At 38.0% G+C, this 26333-nt stretch overlaps 1 protein-coding gene across 1 annotated transcript; it reads left to right on the top strand.

Moving 5' to 3' along the window:
• Positions 1–3262: 3262 nt before the first annotated feature.
• drd2a (dopamine receptor D2a) lies at positions 3263–26073 on the top strand. Its single transcript, XM_017491683.3, has 8 exons — positions 3263–3618; positions 8464–8774; positions 13893–14002; positions 19054–19190; positions 19334–19530; positions 20925–21005; positions 23289–23628; positions 24917–26073. The coding sequence occupies exons 2-8, from the start codon at positions 8496–8498 to the stop codon at positions 25102–25104; spliced, it is 1332 nt and encodes a 443-aa protein (XP_017347172.1). The 5' UTR covers positions 3263–3618; positions 8464–8495; the 3' UTR covers positions 25105–26073.
• The last annotated feature ends 260 nt before the right edge of the window (positions 26074–26333 follow it).

The raw sequence follows: 26333 nt of genomic DNA, 5'->3' as shown, positions 1-26333 counted from the left end.
TATATATATATATATATATATATATATATATATATATATATATATATATATATATAAAGCAAAGTGACATACTTTTTCCTTGGTTTATTAAAAAATGTCAAAAGTTACACACAAAAAAAACCTAGTTGTTAGGGTAATACAAAATAAATGGAGAAAAAAACCTACAAACTCAGAGCACATCAAAGGAATTGTTTACTGTTATTAATAGCAATCTGTTATGAGACTGAACCTCTCTGTTTATTTAACTCCACAGCACAGATAAGGTGGGCAGAAATGTTCTCCTTTGGGAAAGCTTGATTTGAAAGCTTGAAAGCTTGATTTGAAGAGCTTGATTTGAAAGCTGTCACGTTGCTTTGTCCGCTAGTCTGCACCTATGCACCATAGATTTTTATTATACTCTCTACATCCTGTTCTGGGTTTGAAAAAGCAACTCCCCTCTCCATCTGCACTCCTAATGGATCCCTGGCTTTTCAGTCTCCTCTCCTTCAGTAAACTAGTATTTAAAAAAAAAAAAAAAACTGACTGTATTATATTAATACACTCCAAATGCTAATAGTTTAACATGAATAATAATTATAATATAATGATATTATTTTAATTGAGTACTGTCATTTCATTATAGCATTCATCATCACATCCCTGATGTCCATTCTGATAAGACTTTTGATAGCATTCACCAATTGCTACTAAAAGAAATTGAGTTCAGAATTGTGATTTGTTTGGCATTCCACACAAGCTTCCTCATCATCTGGAGTTAATAGAGGCCACTGTACTGGGATTTTACTATAATAGTGTGCTGCCATTACAATGCAGTTTTTCACTGAGCATATGTCCAGTACCAGTTATATGAAATAGGAGGCATCACTGTTATAATGTAAAAGAAGGTAATTTTTTTTCTGAAATTCATCCCCATGGTGGTGTTATAGGGTTATAGTGGTTCTATAACGCTGCAAATTTTTGACTCTTAAGGTTACTCCATCGTAAAATGTTTAATACTTTTACATTATGAGATTCATCATGATGAATAAAGCATCAATTCTGGGATTAAGAATATTTTCCTATTTACTGCAAGACTGCAGCATAGCCATGTCCACAAGACAGACACACTACAGTTCCTCTGAACAACCAGTCTTACAGAGGGCCCACATTTTCACATTATATATGTTGTGTGTCTATAAAGATAGCCTGATATAACCGTGTTTTTCCATGGTCCTATTCTGGCAGCTCACAGACAAGAAGTACTTTGCATACTGAACTCTTGAAAGATTCCCCTTCAGCATTTACATTAAAGGATTCTGCGTGGGGGGGAAAAATCTTATGAATGAGGCATGGAGATTTTGATTGCTCCAACTCCATCTTTGCTCCAAAGGTTTTATCAAAATTCTGATGGCTTCTCTTTTTTTTACTTTCTTGCCTGGCCTTCATTTTAGATTTTGCTCTTTGTCTACTGAATCTTGGAATTAAACATTTACTTTTATGATCATGATTGAGCTACAAATTACATATTTTAATTAATTAACCTCAGAAAGAAACGGATATTCAGCCATTCGTTCAAATAAGCAAGGGCATAGATTTGATTTTGACATTGGTGAGGATGTAAAAGCAGTCTGCAGATCCACCCCCCTGGAAGCTGATCCTGGTAGCAACCTCAATGTAATACAAAACAAACACCTACCTTAACTCTTATAATCACATTGTTACAAGCCTAGGCCTCACCTGTGACCCTGCCTCTCTTCCTGCTCTGCCTGAGCTACTACCGGGTAGGACTGCTTCTGTCACCTGATAGTACAGTACTAATACTGAATAATGCAGGTCCAATGGCTGGATGGGTTGATCAAAATATAGGTGTGGTAGAACCAAGTTTCCAAGAAGAGGCTTTTATCATCCAAAAAAACCTTTGAGGAATTCCCATGGTCAAAAAAATGCAGGATAAATGCCCTCTAGGGAACCCCTACAGTAGACAAAACACTATAAAGTGCCCTTTAATGTGCCCTTCAAATGGGAAAAGGTGCCCTAGAGGAAATGTCCTCTAGGGTGCTGCTATGTACGAGACAACATGATGCAGTGCCCTCACAGGGTGCCCTTACATGTGATAAAACATGATGACTTGCCCTCTGGAGTGCCCTTCCAATGGAGAAATAGAGATGCACTGCCCTTCTGGCTTCCCTACATGCAATAAAGTGTGAAGTGCCCCACAGGGTTCCCCTGTTTACAAAAAAAAAAAAAAAAAAAAAACATGATGAAGTGCCCTATAGGGTTCCCAATCCCGCGAGGAAACATGATGACGTGCCCGATAGAGTTCCTTTCCAGTGGAGAAAGCAAGATGCATTACCCTATAGGCTTCCTTACATGCAAGAAAATGTGAAGGAGTTCCCTCTAGGGTTCTCCATGTATACAAAAAATGATGATGTGTCCTAAAAAGTTCCCTTCCAGTGGATAAAATACGATGCAGTACCCTATAGGCTTTCTTACATATGAGGCAAAAATAGGGTGAAGTGCCTTCAAGAATCGGTAGGATGCCTCTATAGTAGAAAAAACATGAATTAATGCCCTCCAAGTGCTCCATCCTTCCATACATCTGCTATACTGCATATCCTACAGGGTCACAGGGAACCTGGAGTCTATCCCATGGAACACAAGGCGTACACCCTGGACGAGGTGCCAATCCATCGCACGGCACAATCACATACACATTCACAAACCCATTCATACACTATGGGCACTTTGGAAATGCCAATCAGCCTACCATGCATGTTTTTAACCTGAGGGAGGAAACCGGAGTACCCGGGTGAAACCCCTGCAGCACTGGGAAAACATGCAAACTCTATACACAGAGAATCAAACCCTCATGCCTGGAGGTGCTAACCACAAAGCCACCATGCTTTATTTTATTATTTTTTTTAAAGATTGTCACCCCTGCCCCTCCGACAGCCGGTGTCCCCTCCTGCCTATAGGGTCTGTTTATTGTATAATGTTAATAGATATTATTAAATGTCCAGTGTTGAGTGTTTAAAGCTGGGGTTATGCACAGGAAACATTACTTCTTTTATATTTTATACATTAATCAGTGACTTAGAATATCCCATTTTTTGAGTAAAACCATTTACAGTGAATTTTTGTTGTTTTGTTTTGTTTTGTGTTTTGTTTGTTTGTCTGTTGGTTTTGTTTTGTTTTTCCCGATGTTCTTTTTTCACTCGGCACGCCCCTGACTCTTACTCTCCTTGTTCCGCCTCTCCACTGTGTGGAGGTTAGAGGCGCGCAGAAGGCTGTCGCGTGCGTTAAAAAAAAAAAAAAAAGAAGCAGATAAAAAAAAAAAAGCGCAGTTAAAGCGCGCGCTCTCACTCACTCCACCTGCCGCACGCTGCGCACGAGGACTTTAGCGCTGTGAGCTTCACACTTTCCCTCAAAACCCCCAGAGAAGAAACAGACCAGAAACACAGGACATTTGTGGATCAGAATAAGTTGGAAGAAGTCGGGTTATTGGTTTTGTTTTGCTGTTGAAAGAAGCGAGTTATTTATCCGACTTCTCCTCATGGACAGGCGCATGCGCTGGAGAAAAGTGGAGTTAAAACACCTTCGGTTCTGCACTTCTCTGTTCATGAAACTTACGCCGTGAAGGTAAGCGAGTGTCTTTCTTCCCCCTCTCAGGGTGTTTGTTTGTTTGTTTGTTTGTTTGTTTGTTTATTATTTTACACATCTATCTGGACATGAATGCAGGCAGAGAGTTCGGTAAGTTAAAAAAGAGTAGCCGGTTACTCTCCCATGCACCACGGTATGCGCGTGCACTGTGCATGTGATTGAGATGGTGCAGGTAAAGAGACACAGAGAGAAATGGAGAAGGAAAAAACCAAGAGCGACGGGGATAGACCACGTGCTTCAACCCTGTATCTTAATCTATATATTCAGTTTTAGTTTCTTCTGAACACTTGCTGTTTTGCTCATGAATGAGATTGCATGCAGTGTTCAGTTTGTCACTAAACCAAGTGCTGTGTTGCAGGTTCTGTGATTATAAACCATGATCCTGATTTAGAAGGCATCATAAGGCGGAAGGATATGATGAATACCCCTGTGGATAATTTTTCCATAAAGCATAATAGCGCGCGCGCACACACACACACACACACACACACACACACACACACACGTTTGTTTCACAATCCTTCTGAGAACATAATTATTAATACAGCTAATTAATGCTATGCCTACACCTAAATCCAATCTTAACCTCAGTAACAAAAAGGAACCCCTTTTAATTCTATTAGTTTTGTTTGTTTGGTTGGTTGTTTGTTTTTATTAAAAGCAGTTTTCCTTATGTGGACCAGGCAAATGTCCTCACAAGGTCAAAACTTTCAGATAGTATCTATCATTATCTTGATATCATCCGGACCAAGATATAAAAACGCATCCCTCCCCTAAACAAACACACACACACACACACACACACACACACACACACACACACACACACACACACACACACACACACACACAGATGCAGCTATTGAGAGGCTGTTGACTGCAATATGTGTCAAAAGAATAAGGTCCAAATGCCTGTGTTTGAAAGAATGCTTTCAATTGGCTGATCCATGGAGATGGGTTTTATTTTCTGAAGCGCATAGAATTGCCATGAGTGTTAGAATATATTATTTAGAAAATCATTTGAATGCACCCGTGTCAAGAATTTTTATGCTGTTTGTTAGGGATTTGTGACAAACTCTGTAACCTGACAGTGATTCAGGCTTTCAAGGAGCAAAGCTGCCTCTAAAAGGGCTGAATTGTCAAACAGTGAGGAAAAAAAAAAAGAGAGAGGTATCTATGGGGTTTCTATTACACTGGTGTACATTGCAGCTGCAGTTATGATTCTACCACTCCTGCATGAGGAAGATGTTTAGAGCTGTGCAAAAATATCGATTGAGTAACAATGTTATCAATACAGCCCAGACAATGTGTGCTGTGTGCCTTGTTTTGTGATCCAATGTAAATGTAATTTTAAAGCTAAATCTTTCACTGTAGGCCAGTTATGAAAAGTGTAATATTGCAAAATTGCTCAATTAGTACAAACCATGTACGTGACTCTCCGCATTGTTTACTGAAACACATATCTCGATGTCTAAATGATGTGTGTGCATCATGGGGCACGTTCTGTAAATAATACCCAATGTGATTTAAATTCATTTCATTCATGCCTGCATTCTGTTTTCATTTTCGTTTGATTTGAAAGGATTTTTAAATACCTTGTTGTACAGATCACTTTTGTACAAAGACAGATAGAAAGTTGCTCATCATAGTACAGCTTTTTAAAGCACATCATGTAAGATAGTCTCGAAATTATACTTCGGTGTGCTATCATCATGGCCTTAATTGACTGGAGCATCATAATTAATTCACAAGATTTGGCATCAATTATACATCTACATCTTGTGCTTTTTAACCCTCATTAAATTTGAAACATTGCTGATCTTATTTGACTAATGGAAATTTTCTTGAGCATGAGTGTCGGCGTGTTTTCTTCTTTTCTACTTCCTCCCATTACAATAACCGCTTAATATTACTACTCATTACTAAATAGCACAATGTCAGTCACACAGAGCACTATAGAAAATGATGTTCGATTATGCTGACCTTTGTTTTCACTGCTTGCTCTGTCTTAGTATTTTCTGGGAAGCGCATCTACGTTTACTTTTATCTTAATGGGAAGGTGTAGTTAAAGGTTGATGCTGTGTGCAGTGTGTTAACACATCGCTGTGTAAGCATGTTTGTTTAATAAAAGGGTTTTATATTTCATATATGATTTACATAGACATACATATTTTATATTTCATTCAAAGACTTGTACATTCATAGACGTGAGTCTGTAAAAGGCATCTCAAAACCTAATCAAAAATTACATTTATGCTCAGCTTCAATATTATTTGATTTCATTACAAACACAAAATCGAAGTTGTGTCTGAAAAGAAGTCTGAAGAAGAAGCTGGGTAAACCCAGTGACAGAAAGGCAGAAAACAAGTTTTTATAAATATTGTTGTTGACATGTTCAAATAAATAAATTCATGATTTATAGATTATGTTGCCTAGAGGCAAGAGATATTCCATTAACTTGGAGACATCATCCCAAGCAGAGTATACACTTTTAATTTAGAAGTTTTGCAGAAATTGTGACGTTGTGACAGGATGATGTACAGTATGGGTCACAGGGTGTTTATCATATGAGCGACTGAATGCATTATTTTTCAACTTCTATTATAGTAAATTCATATAATTGAGTCTAGAGACCATAAAATGTCTCTCATGCAAGAAAGAAAAAATCTGATAAGTATAATGCTTTCAAAACCCATTTGCATCTATTGTTTCTGTTTCAAATGTTTTCACTCTAATCCGGGCTTTCATTTCTTATCTTTAGTGATAAGCTGGAAGTGAATTACACCAGTCAGTTCCCACATGGTAGAACTTGTCTTATGACCACAAAAGTAAATTATTATGGACTTATGTGGAGAAAAAGCACAACAGCACCACCAATGGCCAAAAGTAATGTATTCAGAATGATTAAAGCTGCAACAACTAATCGATAATCATCGAGTATGAAAATCGTTGTCAACGAATCTCATTATCGATTTGTAGGTCTGCGCGCAGCACGGGGTGCGTTTACTCACTGTGTTACTTCTGTTCCGAAACCCACTTCGGAGAGTAAATACTAAAGTTGTGTCCCAAATGACGTACTATACACTTACACTGGGCACTGTGTACTCTACCATCTAGTGTATTAATTTTAGAAAGGTAATATCAGCTCAAATATATCACTAGCGATATATCAATTTTTACTACCCGGAAGTATAAACCGCTTCCTAGTCGACGGCGCGTGACGTCATACGCATGTAATGTCACGCTGCTAGTTTTAACAGGTACCCAGAGTCACAGATAATGACTTCAGTTTACTGTTTATATACTTACTTGTGTATATATATTTTTTTTATCGATGCACAAAAATCACTGAATGAAACTACAGTCCTAAATGAATAAAATGTATTCTGTTGTGTGTGCGTCTGTGTGTATTGGGTTCTTTTCAGTCTTATATAATTGGACAAACAGTTGTGTAAAGTTTTAGTCTGAAGTTTATATTTGTAACACTCAGTTTGTGGATTTTATTTAAAATAAATGAAAAAATGGTACCGAAAGCCCCCCCCCCCCCCCCCCATCCGATTAATCGACTAATTTAACACAAATTAATTAGTCGACCAACTAATCAATTATGAAAATAATCGCTAGTTGCAGCCAGGGATATGATCTGAAGAAGCGAGGCTGGGGCTGATTTCTTTCTATACCATACTATAGATGTTTTCAGTGAAAGTTGTGTTAAGCAATTAAACAGAGCGAAACTCCCACTAGATTTGATCTTCATTTGGGCTGATCTTTTTCAGCCCACTTCACTGACACATTCATAACATTGAGAAGGCTCATGATTAAGAAGGGGCATGTAAAATACAGTCGTGGGTGTAATGAACGTGAATGAGGTGGACATTAGCATCCTTTTTTTTTTTTTTTTTTTTTTTCCCCCATAAAATGCATTTGGAAGAGAAACTGAAATTTGCTAGACTTAAGCACACATTTTCCAGTCATTGAAGAAATTACACAAGAGGGCAGATGACTGACACAAAAGGTTTTTGGTTTGAACAAAAAGGGTACAACTTTTCTGTTTGCAGCTGAATGCATTTTTCATATCATCCTTACTATGCGGTCCTTGAGACGTTGTGATAATTCATTGCTCAACCCTATTAATTTAATTGTCAAGCTACGGATAGATATTAGATTTTAGCTCTCTTGTCTAATATCATGAGCAGCTGTCACTGTAATTCCTCACTTTGAGATTCCAGATGGTGCAATGATTTAATGATAGATGCTTCATTTGACATTTTAAATGTGCACAAATCTTTCACTTGGCACAAGCTTATATTAATGTGGCCAATATCCATCTTGTTGTACTGCTTTCTCATTATGAATATAGTACATGAAGAGCTTGCAAATGGTCCACAGTTTTGCTTGACTGCACAGTATTAAATAACAATTACATGAGGTGGTTTAGAAAAAAAAAAAAACACAATGGGGAATGTTTGTGCTTTGTTGAGATGGTTAATGGAGCTGTCTCATAGCTTGCAATGCTTGGTGCTATTATTTAGCTGATGCATGAAAGTCTTGTTTCTGCCTGCATTGTCCAGAATGCACAGTCGGTAGGGGAAAGATATATGGCTTTCAAGAATGAGACACAATATGTGAGACCATTGACAATGATGAGAACAATATGTACAGGCTCATCAAATGATTTTCTGATGGCGAGTAAAAATCTACTCAAGACAACCAGACGATTAAGATAACGATTAGATTAAGTGCCTGGCTAAACTATCCTGGATGAAATGGACCATGTTTTGTCTATCTGACTATAACTGGTTCTCTTCTGTTTGTGTTTTGTAGGGCCTCTTCTTGGCCTCGAACCCTCACAGCTGATGGAAGTCTTGGAGGAGTATGCTTACAATGAAAGCTTCCTCAAAAATGGCTTCAGTGGCCTCAACACTACGGATGGCGGCAGAAGGCATCAGTACAATTATTACGCCATGCTACTCACACTGCTCATTTTCGTCATCGTCTTTGGAAACGTACTCGTGTGCATGGCCGTGTCCAGAGAGAAAGCTCTACAGACCACTACCAACTACCTGATCGTGAGCTTGGCTGTTGCTGACCTGCTGGTGGCAACCCTAGTTATGCCTTGGGTAGTATATCTTGAGGTAGGTTAAGAAATACAATTGATTTCACAATAATTACAGCAACTATTTAAAACAAATCGTTCTAAAATCTGATTGGCTGAGCCACGTTCTCGTTCTGTGACCACATCACAGTAATTGAATTCTGTATTAATGTGCCAGAGTTTAAACCAGAGTTTTAAATAAAATGCTTACAGTTAAGCCAGTGTTATTTAGCGACCAAGGCTTACTGTTAACAAGCTATGTTGTGTGGTGGAAAAAGTGTTAATTGCGTATAGAGCAATCAACCATAACATTAAAACCACCTGCATTAAAAACCTAAAATTGTGTAGGTTCCTCTTGTGCCACCAAAACAGCTCTGACAGTGGTATCTGGCACCAAGACATTAGCAGCAGATCCTTTAAAGTCCTGTAAGTTGTGAGGTGGGGCCTCCATGGATCGGCCTTGTTTGTCCGGCGCATCCCATAGATGCTTGATTGTACTGAGATCTGGGGAATTTGGAGGCCAAGTCAACACATTGAACACCTTGTCATGTTCCTCAAACCATTACTGAGCATTTTTTGAAGTGTTTATTATCCTGCTGAAAGCGGCCACTGCCATTAGGGAATATCATTATACTTAGGCTGCAACGATTAGGTAGGTGGTACAGTATGTGTCAAGTAACATTCACATGAATGCCAGGACCCAAGGTTTTACAGCAGAACATTGCCCAGAGCATAACACTGCCTCTGCCGGCATGCCATCTTCTCATAGTGAACCTGGTGTCATATCTCCCCCAAGTAAGCAATGCACATGTACCGAGCCTTCCACATGAGGTAAAAGAAAATGTGATTCATCAGACCAGGCCACCTTCTTCATTGCTCTGTGGTCCAGTTCTGATGCTCGTCTTCCCATAATAGGTTCTTTTGGTGGTGCACAAGGGTGAGCATGGGCACTCTGCAGCTACTCAGCCCCACACATACAGCAATTTGCGATACACTTTGCATTCTGACACCTCTCTACCATAGACAGCATTCTTTCAGAAATTTGTGCTTAAGTAGCTCTCCTGTAGGATTGGAACAGACGAGCTAGCCTTCGCTCCCCACGCACATCAATGAACCCTGTCGCTGGTTCAGCGATTGTCCTTCCTTGGACCACTTTTGGTATGTACTAACCACTGCATACCGGGAACACCCTACAAGACCTGCCATTTTGGAGATGCTCTGACCCAGTTGTCTAGCCATCCCGATTTGCCCCTTGCCGAAGTTGCTCAGATCCTTACGCTTTGAAAACTGACTGTTCACTTGCTGCGTAATATATCCCACCAGTTGACCAGTGTCATTGTATCGAGATAATCAGTGTTATTTTGTTGGCTTCCTCCCACTGTCCAAGCACATGCAGGTATGTGGACTGGCTGAACTAAATTGCTCCTAAGTGTGTAGGGTGCCCTTCAATGGACTGGCCTCCCACCCTGGGTGAAAACTCTTATTACTGTACCTCACTTTTGCCAGTTGTTAATTATCTAGAAAATGTCAGACTTAACATTTAAAACAAGAAAATATCCCAGGTGGATAAACAGACAGTTACAGTTTCCACACCTTTCTATCCCTCATCCACACATGGATCACCCATTACATTACAGACTGCTGTCACAGGTAGTTAGCTTCATTTGCAAAGACATGCACCCAATTTGCATGGTATAAACATCTGTGCATGAGTATGAACAAAATGAACAGTAAAAAAACAGTTTTGGTCACTTTAAGAGAGGGCTTCCCAAATACACAATACACAACAATCTTTGTAGCCAGAGGCCCCATTAACTGTAAAATAAATTTTGCAGACTCCATTGCTACATATTCATTTTATGAACATAATAAAACTACTCAACTATTAGGCAAATAGTTCTCTATTTTTTTTTTTTTTTAAGTTCTCAAAGCCTCATGCATGAAGCTAAGAGTACTTGACTGTGGATACAGCTTTGGAATGACTGGGATTATTAGGAATATTTAAACGGGGGGGGGGGGGGGGGTCACTTAGATGTGAGTGCATGCGACTTGATTGTTGAAATGCTTTTAATTTACAAAAAAATTTTTCAAGTATGATTTAGCTAAACAGGGGCACAGTGACTTAGTGGTTAGCAGGTTTGTCTCACACTTTTGGGGTTGGGTGTTCAAATCCCGCCTCCACCGTGTGTGTGCGTGTGGACTGTGCACTCTGTGTGTGTGGAGTTGCTCCCTATGACCCTGTGTAGTATAAGTGGTATGGAAAATGGTTGGATGGATGAATATTTTTTTTTTATCCATTTTGTTCACAAGCTGTATATTTCATTAATATACGAAGAGTTTGAAATTACTTTGAATTACATTATGATTCCTGAACTTAGTCATTAATCATAGTTTTTGTCTTTTGATTGAAGTGCAGTTGGACGTACAGTATTCTTCAGTCATGCTTGCGTAGTAGTGGCCATCATTAGACAAATTTTTTGGGAAAAAACTGTTAATGAACTGATCCAGACTACCCACAGCAGCTTTCATTAGAGGTAAATAATCCTTTAATCAATGGGAGAGATGCAAACTCCAGAGGCAAGCCGATCAAGCAGGTAGTGAGCACCGCAGCATGCCTGAAGACACGCATTAATCAGAAGCTGCCAGGAAGAGGGAAGAGCACTGCCAGTCTGCTCAGCAGAAACTATGAGATTGACCTGAGTTAGATTAGTTCTCTGTCAGGTTTTTATATGGCACATTACAGAAATGGAGCCAAACTCTCCTCTACTTACTGTGTGCAAATTCACTAAACCTGCCACATCCAGTGTCTCAGTTTATTTTCACATTTTCAGTGGATAAAAAAAATACACGATAGTCTTTTTTATTCATATGGTAAGTACTGTATGATAATGCATATACACTGTGAATTTTATACACATGGTTTATAATCTGAGCAATGTAAAAAGCCAAACTCTGACTTAGTTAATCACCAAGGGATAGTTTGCAGGCTCAGTCACAAGAGCTGTGAATATACAGTACAATATCTTACTGGCACAGAGTTGGCAGGTCATTACTGTAATTAATTTACAGCATTCTTACCCTAATGTGTGCTTAAGGTATTTTAAATAGTTTGCAAAAGTATATTATTACAGTACTATTTGCAGTTGCGTAGGGGTGATTTTGAACCGGGGGGGGACACTGAAAAGCTAGGGGGGTTCTGGGGCATGCTCCCCGAAAAGATTTTTAAGCACTTAAATGCTCATTTCTAATGACCTTTGGGAACAGAATGTACTAATTAGTGTGGTTTGTAAGATTGTATTTGCAGTGACAGAACATTGAGAATACTCAGATGGGGGCAGGGAGATCATAAAGACTCGGGTGCATGGTCAGAGAGACAGACTATAATATAACTAGAACAAAAAACTACTACATACCGTAAACTGCATAATATACTTTATTTAAAATAAAAATGACAAAATATGGAGATACGAGTTCAGATGTATGTCACTGAATGAAGCTCAGTTTATTCATTAATATTACTCCAAACAGAGAATTGTTCATTTAAAATGCTAGCTACTATAATCATTAAGAACAGCTGCTAGTGAATGTAGCTAGCCACAGTTCATGTTGAGAAGTGAGTGCCATCCTGTGAGGATCGCTGTTTCTGTTGGTGAGTTGAAGCTATGAGTATGAGATGGAGGCTATTTTGCTATAGAAAAAACACTCCATTGTCCAGATTTCTCACTGGACGACAGTGTGACTATGGCAGTTCTGGATGCAGCAGCACTGCCCTACCATGGTGACGCTTTCCAGAATCAGGACAGAAAACTTTCATACATTTTCATACATTTCAACATTTCATAGGCTAAATAATTGTTTTGACACAACTGTCCATCAAACCAGCAAACAATCAGCTATTTCATGGGCTGAAATAGCTACGATATCCTACCTCAAATACAAAGTGGTAAATCTTTCATCTATACGTTTGTGTGCTCAAGAGTGTCTGAATGCTGTGTCGTATCCGCCCTCACCTCAGGGCGCAAGGTGTTTTTTTTTTTTTTTTTTTTTTCTTTTCTTTTTTTTTTTTTTCTTTCCCCCCCCACGGATGGTCACTGTATATTCAAGTCATCTCCAAATGAGTCCATCCCACTTTCATTGTGTAAGAGTAAGAGGTTTTGCTTGCTTCCTTGCAGTGACAGACACTTTGCTTTTGTTAAGCTTGGCAACAGGCAAACAGTTCAGCGATCCCTAGCTACTCGAGTCTGACCCCTGTGCTTATTATAGCGAAAGTTCTTTTTTTATTATTGAATTATATTTCTAAAAGTTGCAGAATTTATTCTTTTGGAGACTGTCCAACTTAGAAATCCTTGGAGACAGGCAGGAAATGCGAAATATGCGGGGGGCGTGTATACTAACTCCTACGCCCATGACTATTTGTATATGATTATTAAAATGACCACTTAAATTTCAGTTACCCTCTTAACACTTTTACTGCCGAACATACATCTTAAATACCTTTCCAAGAGTCCAAAATCCTAGCAAAAAAATCTTTAAAACAAACAAATAATTTTACTGCTATTAATATTATTAAAGGCTGTTAAATTACAAGTAACCTCTTAAATAAAAGGTTATACAATGTGAACAGTAACAGTGGGTCCTAGTCCTGAATGTGTGTGTGTGTGTGTGTGTGTGTGTGTATGTGTATATATGTGTGTGTGTGTGTGTGTGTGTGTGTGTGTATATATATATATATATATATATATATATATATATATATATATATATATATATATATATATATATATATATATATTATATATATATATATATACACATCTATATCTATCTATCTATATCTCTATATATATATACATCTATATCTATATACACATCTATATCTATCTATCTATATCTCTATATATATATACATCTATATCTATCTATATCTATCTATATCTCTATATCTATCTATCTATATCTCTATCTCGCATAAAAAAGAGAAGTAAAGAAAGCTATATGGGTTATCTGTCAGGCTGCCATCTAACTGTAAAACACATTTTAAGCATTAAAATGGTTTTAGCACAGAGTTTTATTATATAAATGACAGAAATTTCAAGAAAAAGAAATCTCATAGCTGTAACTAAATGTTTGAGAGCTGATTTAGTTGTTGTTTTTTCAGGTGGTGGGAGAATGGAGATTTAGCACAATCCACTGTGACATCTTTGTCACCCTTGATGTTATGATGTGCACAGCAAGCATCCTAAATCTTTGTGCCATTAGCATTGATAGGTAAGTATATCTAATAATATACCTCATTATGCTTACCAGCCTAGCTTCTGTAATGCAGGAGGTCCTAATGATATGCAAGTAAGCTTCAGGAGACACTGCTGGATTTTATGCAAGCATGAGATGTAAAGTAAGATATCATTTGCAGGACACAGATTTGCTGGCTGGCACATATTTGTATAGATCTAAGAAGAATGAAGGAACGGAAAAAATATATAGCAAATTACCACTGCTATTACTATTATACTGTTAATACCGATACTGCAGATCCAGTCTAACACTGTATAAACTGTATATAATCATGAGCTCATTAAGTGTAGTAAATATTACCAATTAAATTGAGTTGATCAAGAAACAATAAATACAAGGGATGCCTCAATACCATTGTTTGGTACTTGCAGTTTGCAACTTGTATCATTAAATTCATGCAGTACTTTGCATATTTATCAGTCATGGGCATCATGAAACTGGCTCTGATTATGTTTCCTTTGTTTAAATAGCAACCATGCAAAGCACACACTGTCATGTGCGTGCATGCATACATACATACTTCTAGGTTCATTTTTCATGTCATTAGCGAGTTGATTTTAAAATAAGTGCATTAACTAGCTCAATTGCATTAGCTAGCTTCACTTTGGATCTAGTATGAGAGCGGGGTTTTTTTTCCACTTTGAATTTTGGAAAAGCACTTTTGTACAGCTGCAAGTTAATGTTTCATTGTCTTCATTGTATCATAATCCTTCATTATCAAGGACCTATAGTATAGTGGTTGATTGTTTAAAAAAAAAAATCATAGATTTCAGTTTGCAGTCTATTTTGCTTTGATTGCCATCATTAATCATGATATACAGTATCTCACAAAAGTGAGTACACCCCTCACATTTTTGTAAATATTTGATTATATCTTTTAACAACACAGAAGAAATGACACTTTGCTACAATGTAAAGTAGTGAGTGTACAGCTTGTGTAACAGTGTAAATGTGCTGTCCCCTCAAAATAACTCAACACACAGCCACTAATGTCTAAACCGCTGGCAACAAAAGTGAGTACACCCCTAAGTGAACATGTCCAAATTGGGCCCAGTTAGCCGTTTTCCCTCCACGGTGTCATGTGACTTGTTGGTGTTACAAGGTCTCAGGTGTGAATGGGGAGCAGGTGTGTTAAATTTGGTGTCATCGCTCTCACACTCCCTCATACTGGTCACTGGAAGTTCAACATGGCACCTCATGGCAAAGAACTCGCTGAGGATCTGAAAAAAAAAGAATTGTTACTCTACATAAAGATGGCCTAGGCTATAAGAAGATTGCCAAGACCCTGACACAGAGCTGCAGCACGGTGGCCAAGACCATACAGCGGTTTAAGAGGACCGGTTCCACTCAGAACAGGCCTCACCATGGTTGACCAAAGAAGTTGAGTGCACGTGCTCAGCGTCATATCCAGAGGTTGTCTTTGGGAAATAGACGTATGAGTGCTGCCAGCATTGCTGCAGAGGATGAAAGAGTGGGGGGTCAGCCTGTTAGTGCTCAGACCATACGCTGCACACTGCATCAAATTGGTCTGCATGGCTGTCGTCCCAGAAGGAAGCGTCTTCTAAAGATGATGCACAAGAAAGTCCGCAAATAGTTTGCTGAAGACAAGCAGACTAAGGACATGGATTACTGGAGCCACGTCCTGTGGTCTGATGAGACCAAGATAAACTTTATTTGGTTCAGATGGTGTCAAGCGTGTGTGGCGGCAACCAGGTGAGGAGTACAAAGACAAGTGTGTCTTGCCTACAGTCAAGCATGGTGGTGGGAGTGTCATGGTCTGGGGCTGCATGAGTGCTGCCGGCACTGGGGAGCTACAGTTCATTGAGGGAACCATGAATGCCAACATGTACTGTGACATACTGAAGCAGAGCATGATCCCCTCCCTTCGGAGACTGGGCCGCAGGGCAGTATTCCAGCATGATAACGACTGTCTTGTTAAAGAAGTTGAGGGTGAAGGTGATTGACTGGCCAGGCATGTCTCCAGACCTAAACCCTATTGAGCATCTGTGGGGCATCCTCAAATGGAAGGATAGAGGAGCACAAGGTCTCTAACATCCACCAGCTAATCAAATATTTACAAAAATGTGAGGGTTTACTCACTTTTGTGAGATACTGTATGTCCATTTTGCTGTCTATTTATTAGCTTAACATACTTTTACTCACCAATAAGGGATTAAATCTTCCTGCTGTAGGTTCATAAATCCCAGAAGAATTCAGTATGCTTTATACACTATATGGCCAAAGGTTTTTGGACACCTTACCGACACACATATGTGCTTGTTGAACATCCCATTCCAGAGTTAGACCTCCCTTTTCTGTTATAAAAACCTCCAGTCTTCTGGGAAGGCTTTCCACTAGATTTTGGAGCGTGGCTGTCAGGATTTGTCCTCAAACAGCAACACGAGCATTAGTGAGGGAAGGTACTGATGTTGGGTGAGGAGGCCTGGGGTGCAGTCAGTGTTCCAGTTCATCCCAAAGGTCTTCAGTGGGGCTCTATGCAGGACACTCGAGTTCTTCCACACCATCGGCAAACCATGTTTTCTTGGAGCTCATGTTGTGAAAAGGGAATTGTCATGCTGAAAGAGGTTTGGGCCACTTAGTTCCAGTGAAGGAAGATTGTAATCCTACAGCACACAGACATTCTGTACAATTGTGTGTTTCCTACTTTGTGGTAACAGTTCGGAGAAGACCTACATATGGGTGTGATGGTCAGGGGTCCACATACTTTTGGCCTTAGAGTATTTTGGTTCGAATTAATGTTCCACATCCTGCTTGAACATGTACTGCTATGATTTCCATTTTGTAGAATAGCTCAAAAAGGAATCAATACATTTTATTTTGAACATATTAAATTACTAGCATGACTTCTGTTAATAGACAGCGGGTCAAGTTTTTTTCTTTTGTTAGAGTTCAGTTTTAGTTGTTTAGTTTGCCACAAAATGAACAGCAATTAAATAACAAAAGCCCCAACTTAGTGGGATTTATTAACTGGTTGCCTAATGGGACTCTAAATTAGTTTTTTATTAAAGACAAGCGTGCTGAGAAGGTAAACCCATTGGGCATTTTTTGATTAGATTATATTTAAATTGTTCCAATACAAAACAAATTTTTAACATTTTCTCAATTCATTTAACATTAATACAAAACACCTTCCTGATTCACTTATCCTTATTCCTTGCTTTTCAAATGAAAATTTATTATACGTGTTTGAAAGGTTTTGATTTGCAGTGTATATCTAGAAAGACAAAATCGAAAAAATGTGATTATTTGACCACCTCAATTGCTGCGTGTCCATATATTTATGATTTCTTCGAGTCCATCTTTAAATCCATACTATTAGCTACTTAAGTGCCAACATTTTCCCCACGTAGGTTATACTTTGGTGCTGTGACCAGATAATGTTGATGAGCATCAAAGCATATTCCTTTCTATTAAAAATGCATTTTATTTATGTATCCACTCTGTGAAAACAGCATGAATTGCCTCTAATTATGAACGCAGCTTGAATGCGTGCACATGAGAGAGAGGGAGAGAGCAATAAATGCAATGACCAACTAATAAGACAGAAGAGCCAGAGCTGGTAAAACATTTTCCCTTCCAACAGCATTAATTATTATTTGGGTTTGGTTGTTAGCCACTAACTTCCAATTGTAATGAGCTGTGCTGCATTAGTAGTTATAATTGGCAAATTAACAATGCAATGTGTCAGAGCTGCTAATATTAGCACACTCTAATTTTCAGTACACTTTGAGCCTACTGAAAATGACCATGACCTGCCATCACCACCAAAGAGGATGTTCTGCTGGAATATGGTAATATTGCTTATAAAATAGTAACACTGATTTATCATATGTTCCAAATTTGGAAGGCCTGAATGAATTCACTCATACAATGGAAAGCAGCTCAACCTCTGCTACCAAATCCTTTGGTATTTCAGGTCTTTTTATGTGTTATTTGAGAGATAATTTGAGTGTAAAATTTTTGGAGGGATGGCAACTGTGAAGGTTTTTATTTATTTATTTATTTATTTATTTATTTATTTATTTATTTTCACATTAGAATGTACAGATTTTTTTAATTATAATGCTGAAAGGATCACACAAACAGTGCCATTATTAAGTTTCAATTATTTTACTTTGATCATATTGATAGGTTTCCAGTTTCAACTGATTAAGACAATCAGGCACATATTCAGGCAAAGCTTCTTAGTGATGTATCGAAAATGTAGCATATCATATTGTATCAAACTAGAATTTTGTTCCCTATGATAATTTATATCAAGTCAACAATTAAGTCAACAATGCAAATAAATAGGAATTGTTATATAGAAGGAAACTTATTTAAGTGGTATTATTAGTTCCAGTATGTTCATTCCATATATGTTTGGGTTTCTTCTGGGTTCTTTGTTTTCCTCCCATCTTCAGGTGGATTTGCTAAGAAAAATTGCCCCAATGTATGAATGAATGTGTGAATGTGCGCCTACTTGGTGTTCCATTGAGGCTGTATTCCTGCCTTATGCCCATTGCTTTCTGGATAGACTCAGGATCCACTGCAACCCTGACTTAGATTAAAAAAAAATTACTGAAGACAAATGGATGAATGAATGAATGTTCCAGAAGCCTAACTGACTCAGAGTGAGAGTGTGACACGTAGCAGACACCATTACAGTCAAGCTGATGTGAAAGAGTGTATGACTGCAATCACGGCTGTTTCTGAACTTTATTATTCTTTATTGCTTATACTGCCTATAGCTAGAAATGGCCTTGACTGCAATATTGATGTTATTAAAACAGCGTTCAAAGTATTTCAGGTCTGTAGGAAACAGTGTGTGCCTTGGTGTTCTTTCTAATTTGTTTACTATTTTGCTTAATAGATCAATATTCTCAATGAAATGTGTGTCTCCAGAAAAGAAAACATTTAAAAAGGAAGTTTGACTCATATATATGATGATTTATAAATTGAATTTTGGAAAATGTAAAGGCCTTGTGGGAATTTTGTGCTTGATCAAACTATTCCTCCTCCAGGTATACAGCGGTTGCTATGCCAATGTTGTATAATACACGCTACAGCTCAAAGAGGAGAGTCACAGTCATGATCTCAGTAGTGTGGATCCTGTCCTTTGCCATTTCATGCCCCCTGCTGTTTGGACTCAATAATACAGGTAAATTTATGCTGCAGGAGACTGCAATCTCAAATTCTATGTCAGTTTGTTTATTTTGTGATTCCAAAACAAAAGGAAAGGAAGAGAAGCTCCTTCCTAGCAGCAGTTCTTTACTGAATTTCAATTCTGCTCCAAATTTGCAGAGAGCCATGATGAAGCCCTGTGTGTAATCGCGAACCCTGCCTTTGTAGTCTACTCTTCTGTTGTGTCCTTCTATGTACCCTTCATCATCACCCTGCTTGTGTACGTGCAGATCTATGTAGTGCTGCGTAGACGGCGGAAACGCGTCAGCACAAAGCGCACGTACCCAAGCAGCAACACGGACATGGGCACACTGAAGGTAATGCTATCATTTTAAACAAACGCAGAAGTACCTCACACATCTAATGACTTGCACTCTGAGGATATGACAATAAAGAAATGATTTACAGTATATTTTATTAGGAAGCACTTCAAAGGCACTTCAAAATATACTGTCGTCTAAGTGCTATGTATGCACAGATCAGCCATAACGTTGAAACCACACGCCTAATATTGTGTAGGTCCCCATTGTGCCACCAGAACAGCTCCACAAGACCTCTTATGGTGTGCTGTGGTATCTGGCACCAAGACGTTGGCAGCAGATCCTTTTAAGTCCTGTCAGTTGTGAGGTGGGGCTTCCATGGATCAGACTTTTTAGTCCGGCACATCCCACTGATGCTCAATCGGATCACGATTTGGCGAACTCTGAGGTCAAGTCAACACATTGAACACTTTGTCTGGTTCCTGAAATCATTCCTGAATATATTTTGTAGTGCACCAGCCTTCATTCCCCACACACATCAATGAGCCTCGGGCGCCCATGACCCTGTCGCTGGTTCACCGATTATCCTTGGACCACTTTTGGAAGGTACTAACCACTGCATATCGGGAACACCACACAAGACCTGCCGTTTTTTTAGATGCACTGACCCAGTCGTCTAGCCCTCGTCAAAGTCATTCAGATCCTTACGCTTGCCCATTTTTCTCCTGCTTCCAACACTTCAACTTCAAGAACTGACTGTTCACTTGCTACCTAATATTTCCCACCCCTTGACAGGTGCCAGTGTAATGAGATAATCAATAATATTCACTTCACTTCTCAGTGGTGTTAAGGTTATGGCTGATCAGTGTATATACCACTAAAAGCAGGTAATCCTGGGTGATGCCTTTTAGACCATTTCTTTTACTCAGCCTATAGGGGCATAAAACAAATCAATACAAGCACTACAGAAAATGAAAGCTGACCCATACCTCTATTAGCTGGACACCTGCTTATTCTGTGGTTTGTTTTTAACATAACAGCTTTGTCACACATCTTTTTTTTTATGGGGAATATTCTGCCCTTGTAAAAGTACATTTACCATTTACTTTTTATGTACTTTGACCTTTTGGTACCTGTATTCCCAGTTTTCATATTAATCCAGGAGCAAGCAACAAAGTTTCTCCTTTTTTTTTTTTTCCAGCATTAGCAAACCAAAATTTTTTTTAATCATTATCACCACTGATGTCTAATCTCCCTGTGCCTCCTATAAAAGTATATTTCTAATAAGCTTTAATATTCATGATTTTAAGTTGTGTAGTGGAGAAAGTATTACACAAGAGAAAGTATTTGACACTGTCAAATCTTTTTTTATTATTTATTTATTTTTTTATTTTTTAACACATCAGTCAGTGCCTAGTAACTGAATGCTCTTCTGTGTTCTTCTGTTTCAGAAATGCACTCACCCTGATGATGTGAAGCTGTGCACTGTTGCTGTGAAGTCCAATGGGAATTTCCCTGTTAATAACAAAAATGTGATATATCAGGTTTTTATTTTCTTTCCCAAAAAAAAAAAAATGCCCCAAGGGACTTTTTTTTATTTATTTATTTATTTTTAATCAGGAAGCTGACACTATCACTTTAGCTTTTTGGAAGTTGAGATTGTAAAGTAATTAACCTTTTTGTGTTGTTTTGGGTAATATGTGTATTATGTTGCTTTGTGAAAAAGTAAGTGTAGGGGAAGCTATGCTCTACTAAAAGTGTAGTGCAGTGTATATATATTTTTTGAAAACCCAAGAGGAGAATATCAGCTTTAATACAAAACTATTTGCATCTGTTTTGGGTGAACTGTATTTGAAATCATAACTCATTTTATACAGCCAACTCCAGAATTATTGGCACTCTGTGCACGCAAAATGATGTAAAATGTCCCCCATTTCACAGAATGTTTTTGACTCGTGATGCAGCTACTTTCAGTTCATTCTTGATACTGTTGCTTTGGCTTTTTTTTTTTTTTTTTGTTACCTCTACAGAGTGTGAAATGCAGGGTCACTTTTTAAATCTGAAAAAGAACTTTTTTATTAGCATGCTCCATGTCACCTCCATGCTGAAAGGCTTTAGTCACTGAGGTATAAGCAGTGCTTAAAGTGCAAAAAACAAGTCCTGGTACGCCACCTTTTTGCCATGTTAGTGTTTGTGTCACTGTTTTTAATAAACCATTAAGTAAGATTGAAGCTCAGCAGTAAATAATACTACAATGATATACCAGTGTTTGCAACACACAAGTAAATGATTTCAATAAAGAAGAAAGAATACACAAATTACTGTATTGAATCATTCAGAAATTTTAAAGTCATTTAAAAAAAGATTCTAAATCATAATATTTAGTTTAATGTGCCATCTGTGTAGCTGAGAGCTCCATTCTTTCATCGGGTCTGTCTGTGTCTGAGTGAGTGGGTTTCATTCAGGAAATTTCACACCAGATGCTTCCATTATAACAACCATTATAATCCACATGTAAAATGCAAGTCTTTGAATTGCATTGCCTTTTAAGCTGGATCTATTTTTTTTTCCCTTCACTTGTGTGCTTAAGTTAAGCGTAAACTCCATAGAAAGCCATTGAAATCATACAATTACACAATTTTGGTATTCCCACAGTAATGGAAGCTTATGAAAAGTGCCAGTGCTCAAACAAGCAAAACATTAAAGTGTTGCATACCAGTGTGTTCTGACCCACTTTAAGGACTGGGTTTAGAGTTAGGATTCTTCTGTCCATTTCTTATTGATGAACATAGTTTCTGTGGCAGTCATGCATGCTCATGCTGTCTGTGATTGTGTTTAGGCTCGTTAGCAATTTCCTTTTGCTTCCAGACTTTCATCATTGTCTTGTGGGATAATATTTGTCTCATCGCTTCATATTCCTTTGTTCCAAAATGCAATTCATACTTTTTTTAATCAAGTGGGAATTTCTTCTGTCTACCTTTACTGTGATGTTTTGTGGATGTCAGTTTGCTGTAACTAAACTCAGTGGTGCATTCTTGCTTATTAATACAGTTGAATATAACATCAAAAATATTTCTTACTAGCAGTGTCGTATCTAATGCCAACTCTAGAGATTTTTTTTTGCCACTGAATAATAGCTGTGTAAGAAAAAAATATTTAAACCATTTTTAATTAAAATGGCCACATAAAATGGACAGAGTGTGTAAAAAGGGTTGTGATTCCTACATGGTTCATCAAACATGGAGTGTGATACTAAAGTTAACATTCTGTACTTTAACTAAATCGTTATTGTTTTAAATCCATCGTGCTGGAAGTTCAGAGACTAAATAAGAAAATTGCCTAGTTATTCACAGACTGCACTCTACTTTTGTAAAGTAATTGGATTAATTATCGATGATTGCATCATTAACTGTTATCACTTTCTTCTAAGGCTTAGGGTCCTTATAGTAAACTGCAATTTGGAAGTTCATGCTTTGAAGCTTGCGATCCTGATAGATGCTTGTGATCCTATTTAATGATAGATTTAAAGAGCCACCTGATTTAAACCAGACAGAGCAATTTTGAGCAGGCTGGCTTGTTACCCATTTTACACCAATATACCAATACACCAATATACATCTAACCTTCTAAGAGCTACTGGGAATAGTATTTAACAGATTTACTTCTTACTCATGGACTCTCCACACTGATTAATGTACTGAGTACCTTTCAGAATATTAATTGATCATGTATGAGTTGACAAATTACTTTAAAAAGTGAAGATCAGCACATTGTTAGAGCATTTCACCAACACAAGTATTCTCTTTTTCCTACAGATTTTCATAAAAGAGGTGGCCAACAATGAAAATGAAAGCCAAATGGATGAAATCACAAACCTTAATCCTCCAGACAAGAGGACACTTGAGCAGACAGGTGAGAGTCAGCATGGACTTTTGCTTGGTTCAAACCACACTGAAATAGATATAGCACCCTCTGCTCTCGAGCTCAAGCCTTCAAGGAACGGAAAGACCTACGAAGCCTCCAAAATGGCTAAAGCATTTGAGACTCAGGTGTCTCCCAGTGGCAAAATGCAGACGTCAGTGAAGTCCATCAGCAAGCGCAAAATCTCTCAGCAGAAAGAGAAGAAAGCTACTCAGATGTTGGCTATTGTGCTCGGTAAGTGAATGTTTTATCTGCACAGCCAATGTTTAGAATAAAACAACCTACAAATGAAAGTTAGCAATAACATGCAGTCAGCTCCATAACTAGTTGGGCACTGACAGTTATTGTTATTTTAGCTGTCTACCACAGTATATTGGAGTTGAAATTAAATATGTACTCAAAGTGCAGACTTTCAGCTTTAATCAGAGGGTATTTATATCCAATGGTGTAGGAATTATGATTCGACAAACTAACAATAATAAATGAAATTGTCATTTTTAATACTTGGTTGCAAATCCTTTGCAGTCAATGACTGGCTGATGTGATGCTCTTCCAGGCCGTTACTGCAGCAGTTCATGGCTTGTTCTTTGGGCATTTTGTCTTCAGTGTTGCCTTTAGCAAGTGAAATCCATGCTCAATTGGATTCATGGGTCATACATTTTCATGCCATAAAATGAGGTGGTCTGCTTCAGATCATGAGCAGTTACTTCCATTCTCCATACTCTTCTCTTCCCACTATTATTGTACAAGTTGATCTTTGTCCCATCTGTCCATAGAATGTTGTTCCAGAACTGCATGGGTCTTACTGTTTTGAGACTAACCGATGGTAAACCTTCTGTATTTACTCTGGTGAAATCTTCTCTTGATTGTTGATGCTGATACAGATACGACTACCTCCTGGAGGGTGTTCTTGATCTGGCCAACTGTTGTAAAGGGGCTTTTCTTCACCAGGATAAGACTTCCTCTGTCCTCTACCACAATTGTTTTCCATGGTCTTCTAGGCCTTTTGTGGTTCCTGAGCTCAGCATGTACCAAATAGTTGATTTGGCCACACCTAATGTTTTTGCTATTACTCTGATAGGTTTGTTTTGATTTTTTTTAGCCTAATTATGACTTGCTTTACTGACAATAACAGCTCTTTGGACTTCATATTGAGAGTTAACAGCAACACATTCCGAAAGTAAATGCCACAACTGAAACCGACTTTAGACCTTGTATCTTCTTAATTGTAAGTAAAATAATAGGAGAATAACACATACCTGTCCACGGAATAGCTGAGAAGCCTGCTTTCTCCAAATGACAGATGAGTCAGCACTTCAATATACCGTGGCAAACACCTAAAAAAATAAAAAATAACAACAATAACTTGTCCAAATATTTATGGACTTGACTGTGTATAGTTCTTTCTCAACATTCTCATGCAAACCTGAGAAAGTGCATCATGTTAAAGGCTTCTAATTTGATAAGCAACTAAAAATCCAATAAAGTACCTTTTTATTGTTTCTCTTCTTTTTGTTTGTAGGTGTGTTCATTATATGCTGGTTGCCGTTCTTTATCACACACATAGTGAACACGTACTGCCACGTCCCACCAGAACTCTACACAGCTTTTACCTGGCTCGGTTACGTCAACAGCGCCGTGAACCCCATCATATACACCACCTTCAATATCGAATTCCGCAAGGCTTTCATTAAGATCCTGCACTGTTGAGAGCGGACTTCTCCATAAGTGAAGAAAAACACATGCACCCTGCATAAAACTCATTCCTAAAGACTGTTTTAAAAGGGAACTGAACATGAAGATTACTGGGAATGATATAAATGTACATATGATGTTAAGGATGTATTAGAAATGCAAGCAATTTTTCCAGTGTCATCTCATGCAACAATAAGACATTTCTGAATAATTGCTATAGAACGGGGGTGTCTTTCAGTATAAGCTTGACAGTATTACTTTTGTTTAATAATTGCACAATGAAGGTAAATTAAACATCATTTAGGTTATAATATTGCAGTCTTCATAGTGGGGAAGAAAAATTTAATACACTAATGCAAGTGTTGAATCTTAACTGACTACAAATGACATATACATGTGCATATAAAAGGAATATGCACAAGGACAAAAAAGTGATTTTTAAAAAAAAATAATATTAAGGAAATATTGATCCTCATATACATGTTAATGCTGTGCATTTGGTCTCAGCTATCACTATCAAGATGCAATCACTTTATCTCGATTCACGATTTGGTCTTTAGGGTCAATCTGATCTCATGAGAAATTTGTACTAAGTGCAGTTTGGTTGGAGTTTAAGTTTCATATGAATGAAATTATAAGAAAATGGTAACCATAAAGCTAACTTTGGTGTATGGAGTGTGAGAGGAAAATACCACTCAAGCCAGTGAACCCAGTTTGCAAAAATTGTGTCACAAAATGACTGTGCAATTATTAATAATGTAAGGTGTTGTGTTTTTATACACACACACACAAATAAATTTACTGTAAGCTGTTTATGCTTTCAATAACCATCCATTCCATGTGAAAAGCCTGTTTTGAAAAAATCGAGCATGTTATGTTCACATGTTGTACTATGACAAAAGCAGATACAATTACGGTCTGCAAAAAATTGCATCAATCAATACTATGTAATAATATAATAAAATATGGTAATAATGAACTTTACATGAGCTGTTTCTTGAGTCAATGATCTACAGTGATTACTTGAGTCAGACTGGTGCCTGAGAGCACTCTCTAAATAATATGGCATGAAGCAGCTTGACGTGCATGTGTGCACTTTGGATACCACAGTGTCATTAGCCTCTTGGCAACCATCTGTGGAGTGTGACGGCTAGGGACCTGAGGCAATGCACCCTGCTTACAGCACTAGCACACACCAGCTGAGAGCTGGATATAAGGTCTACCAGTCAGACTGGCACTGAAAA

The sequence above is a fragment of the Ictalurus punctatus genome, chromosome 17 (genome assembly GCF_001660625.3).
Source record: "Ictalurus punctatus breed USDA103 chromosome 17, Coco_2.0, whole genome shotgun sequence".
Taxonomy (NCBI): Eukaryota; Metazoa; Chordata; class Actinopteri; order Siluriformes; family Ictaluridae; genus Ictalurus; species Ictalurus punctatus.
Note: the sequence above shows the minus strand (reverse complement) of the source record. Positions and strands in the feature narration are given on the sequence as shown.

Bases quoted from the DNA above. Each gene is read 5' to 3' on its own strand.
- drd2a (XM_017491683.3), top strand. From the start codon at position 8,496: ATGGAAGTCTTGGAGGAGTATGCTTACAATGAAAGCTTCCTCAAAAAT. The intron at 19,191-19,333 runs GTAAATTTATGC...CCAAATTTGCAG, and splicing joins GTTTGGACTCAATAATACAG to AGAGCCATGATGAAGCCCTG. The intron at 19,531-20,924 runs GTAATGCTATCA...CTTCTGTTTCAG, and splicing joins CGGACATGGGCACACTGAAG to AAATGCACTCACCCTGATGA.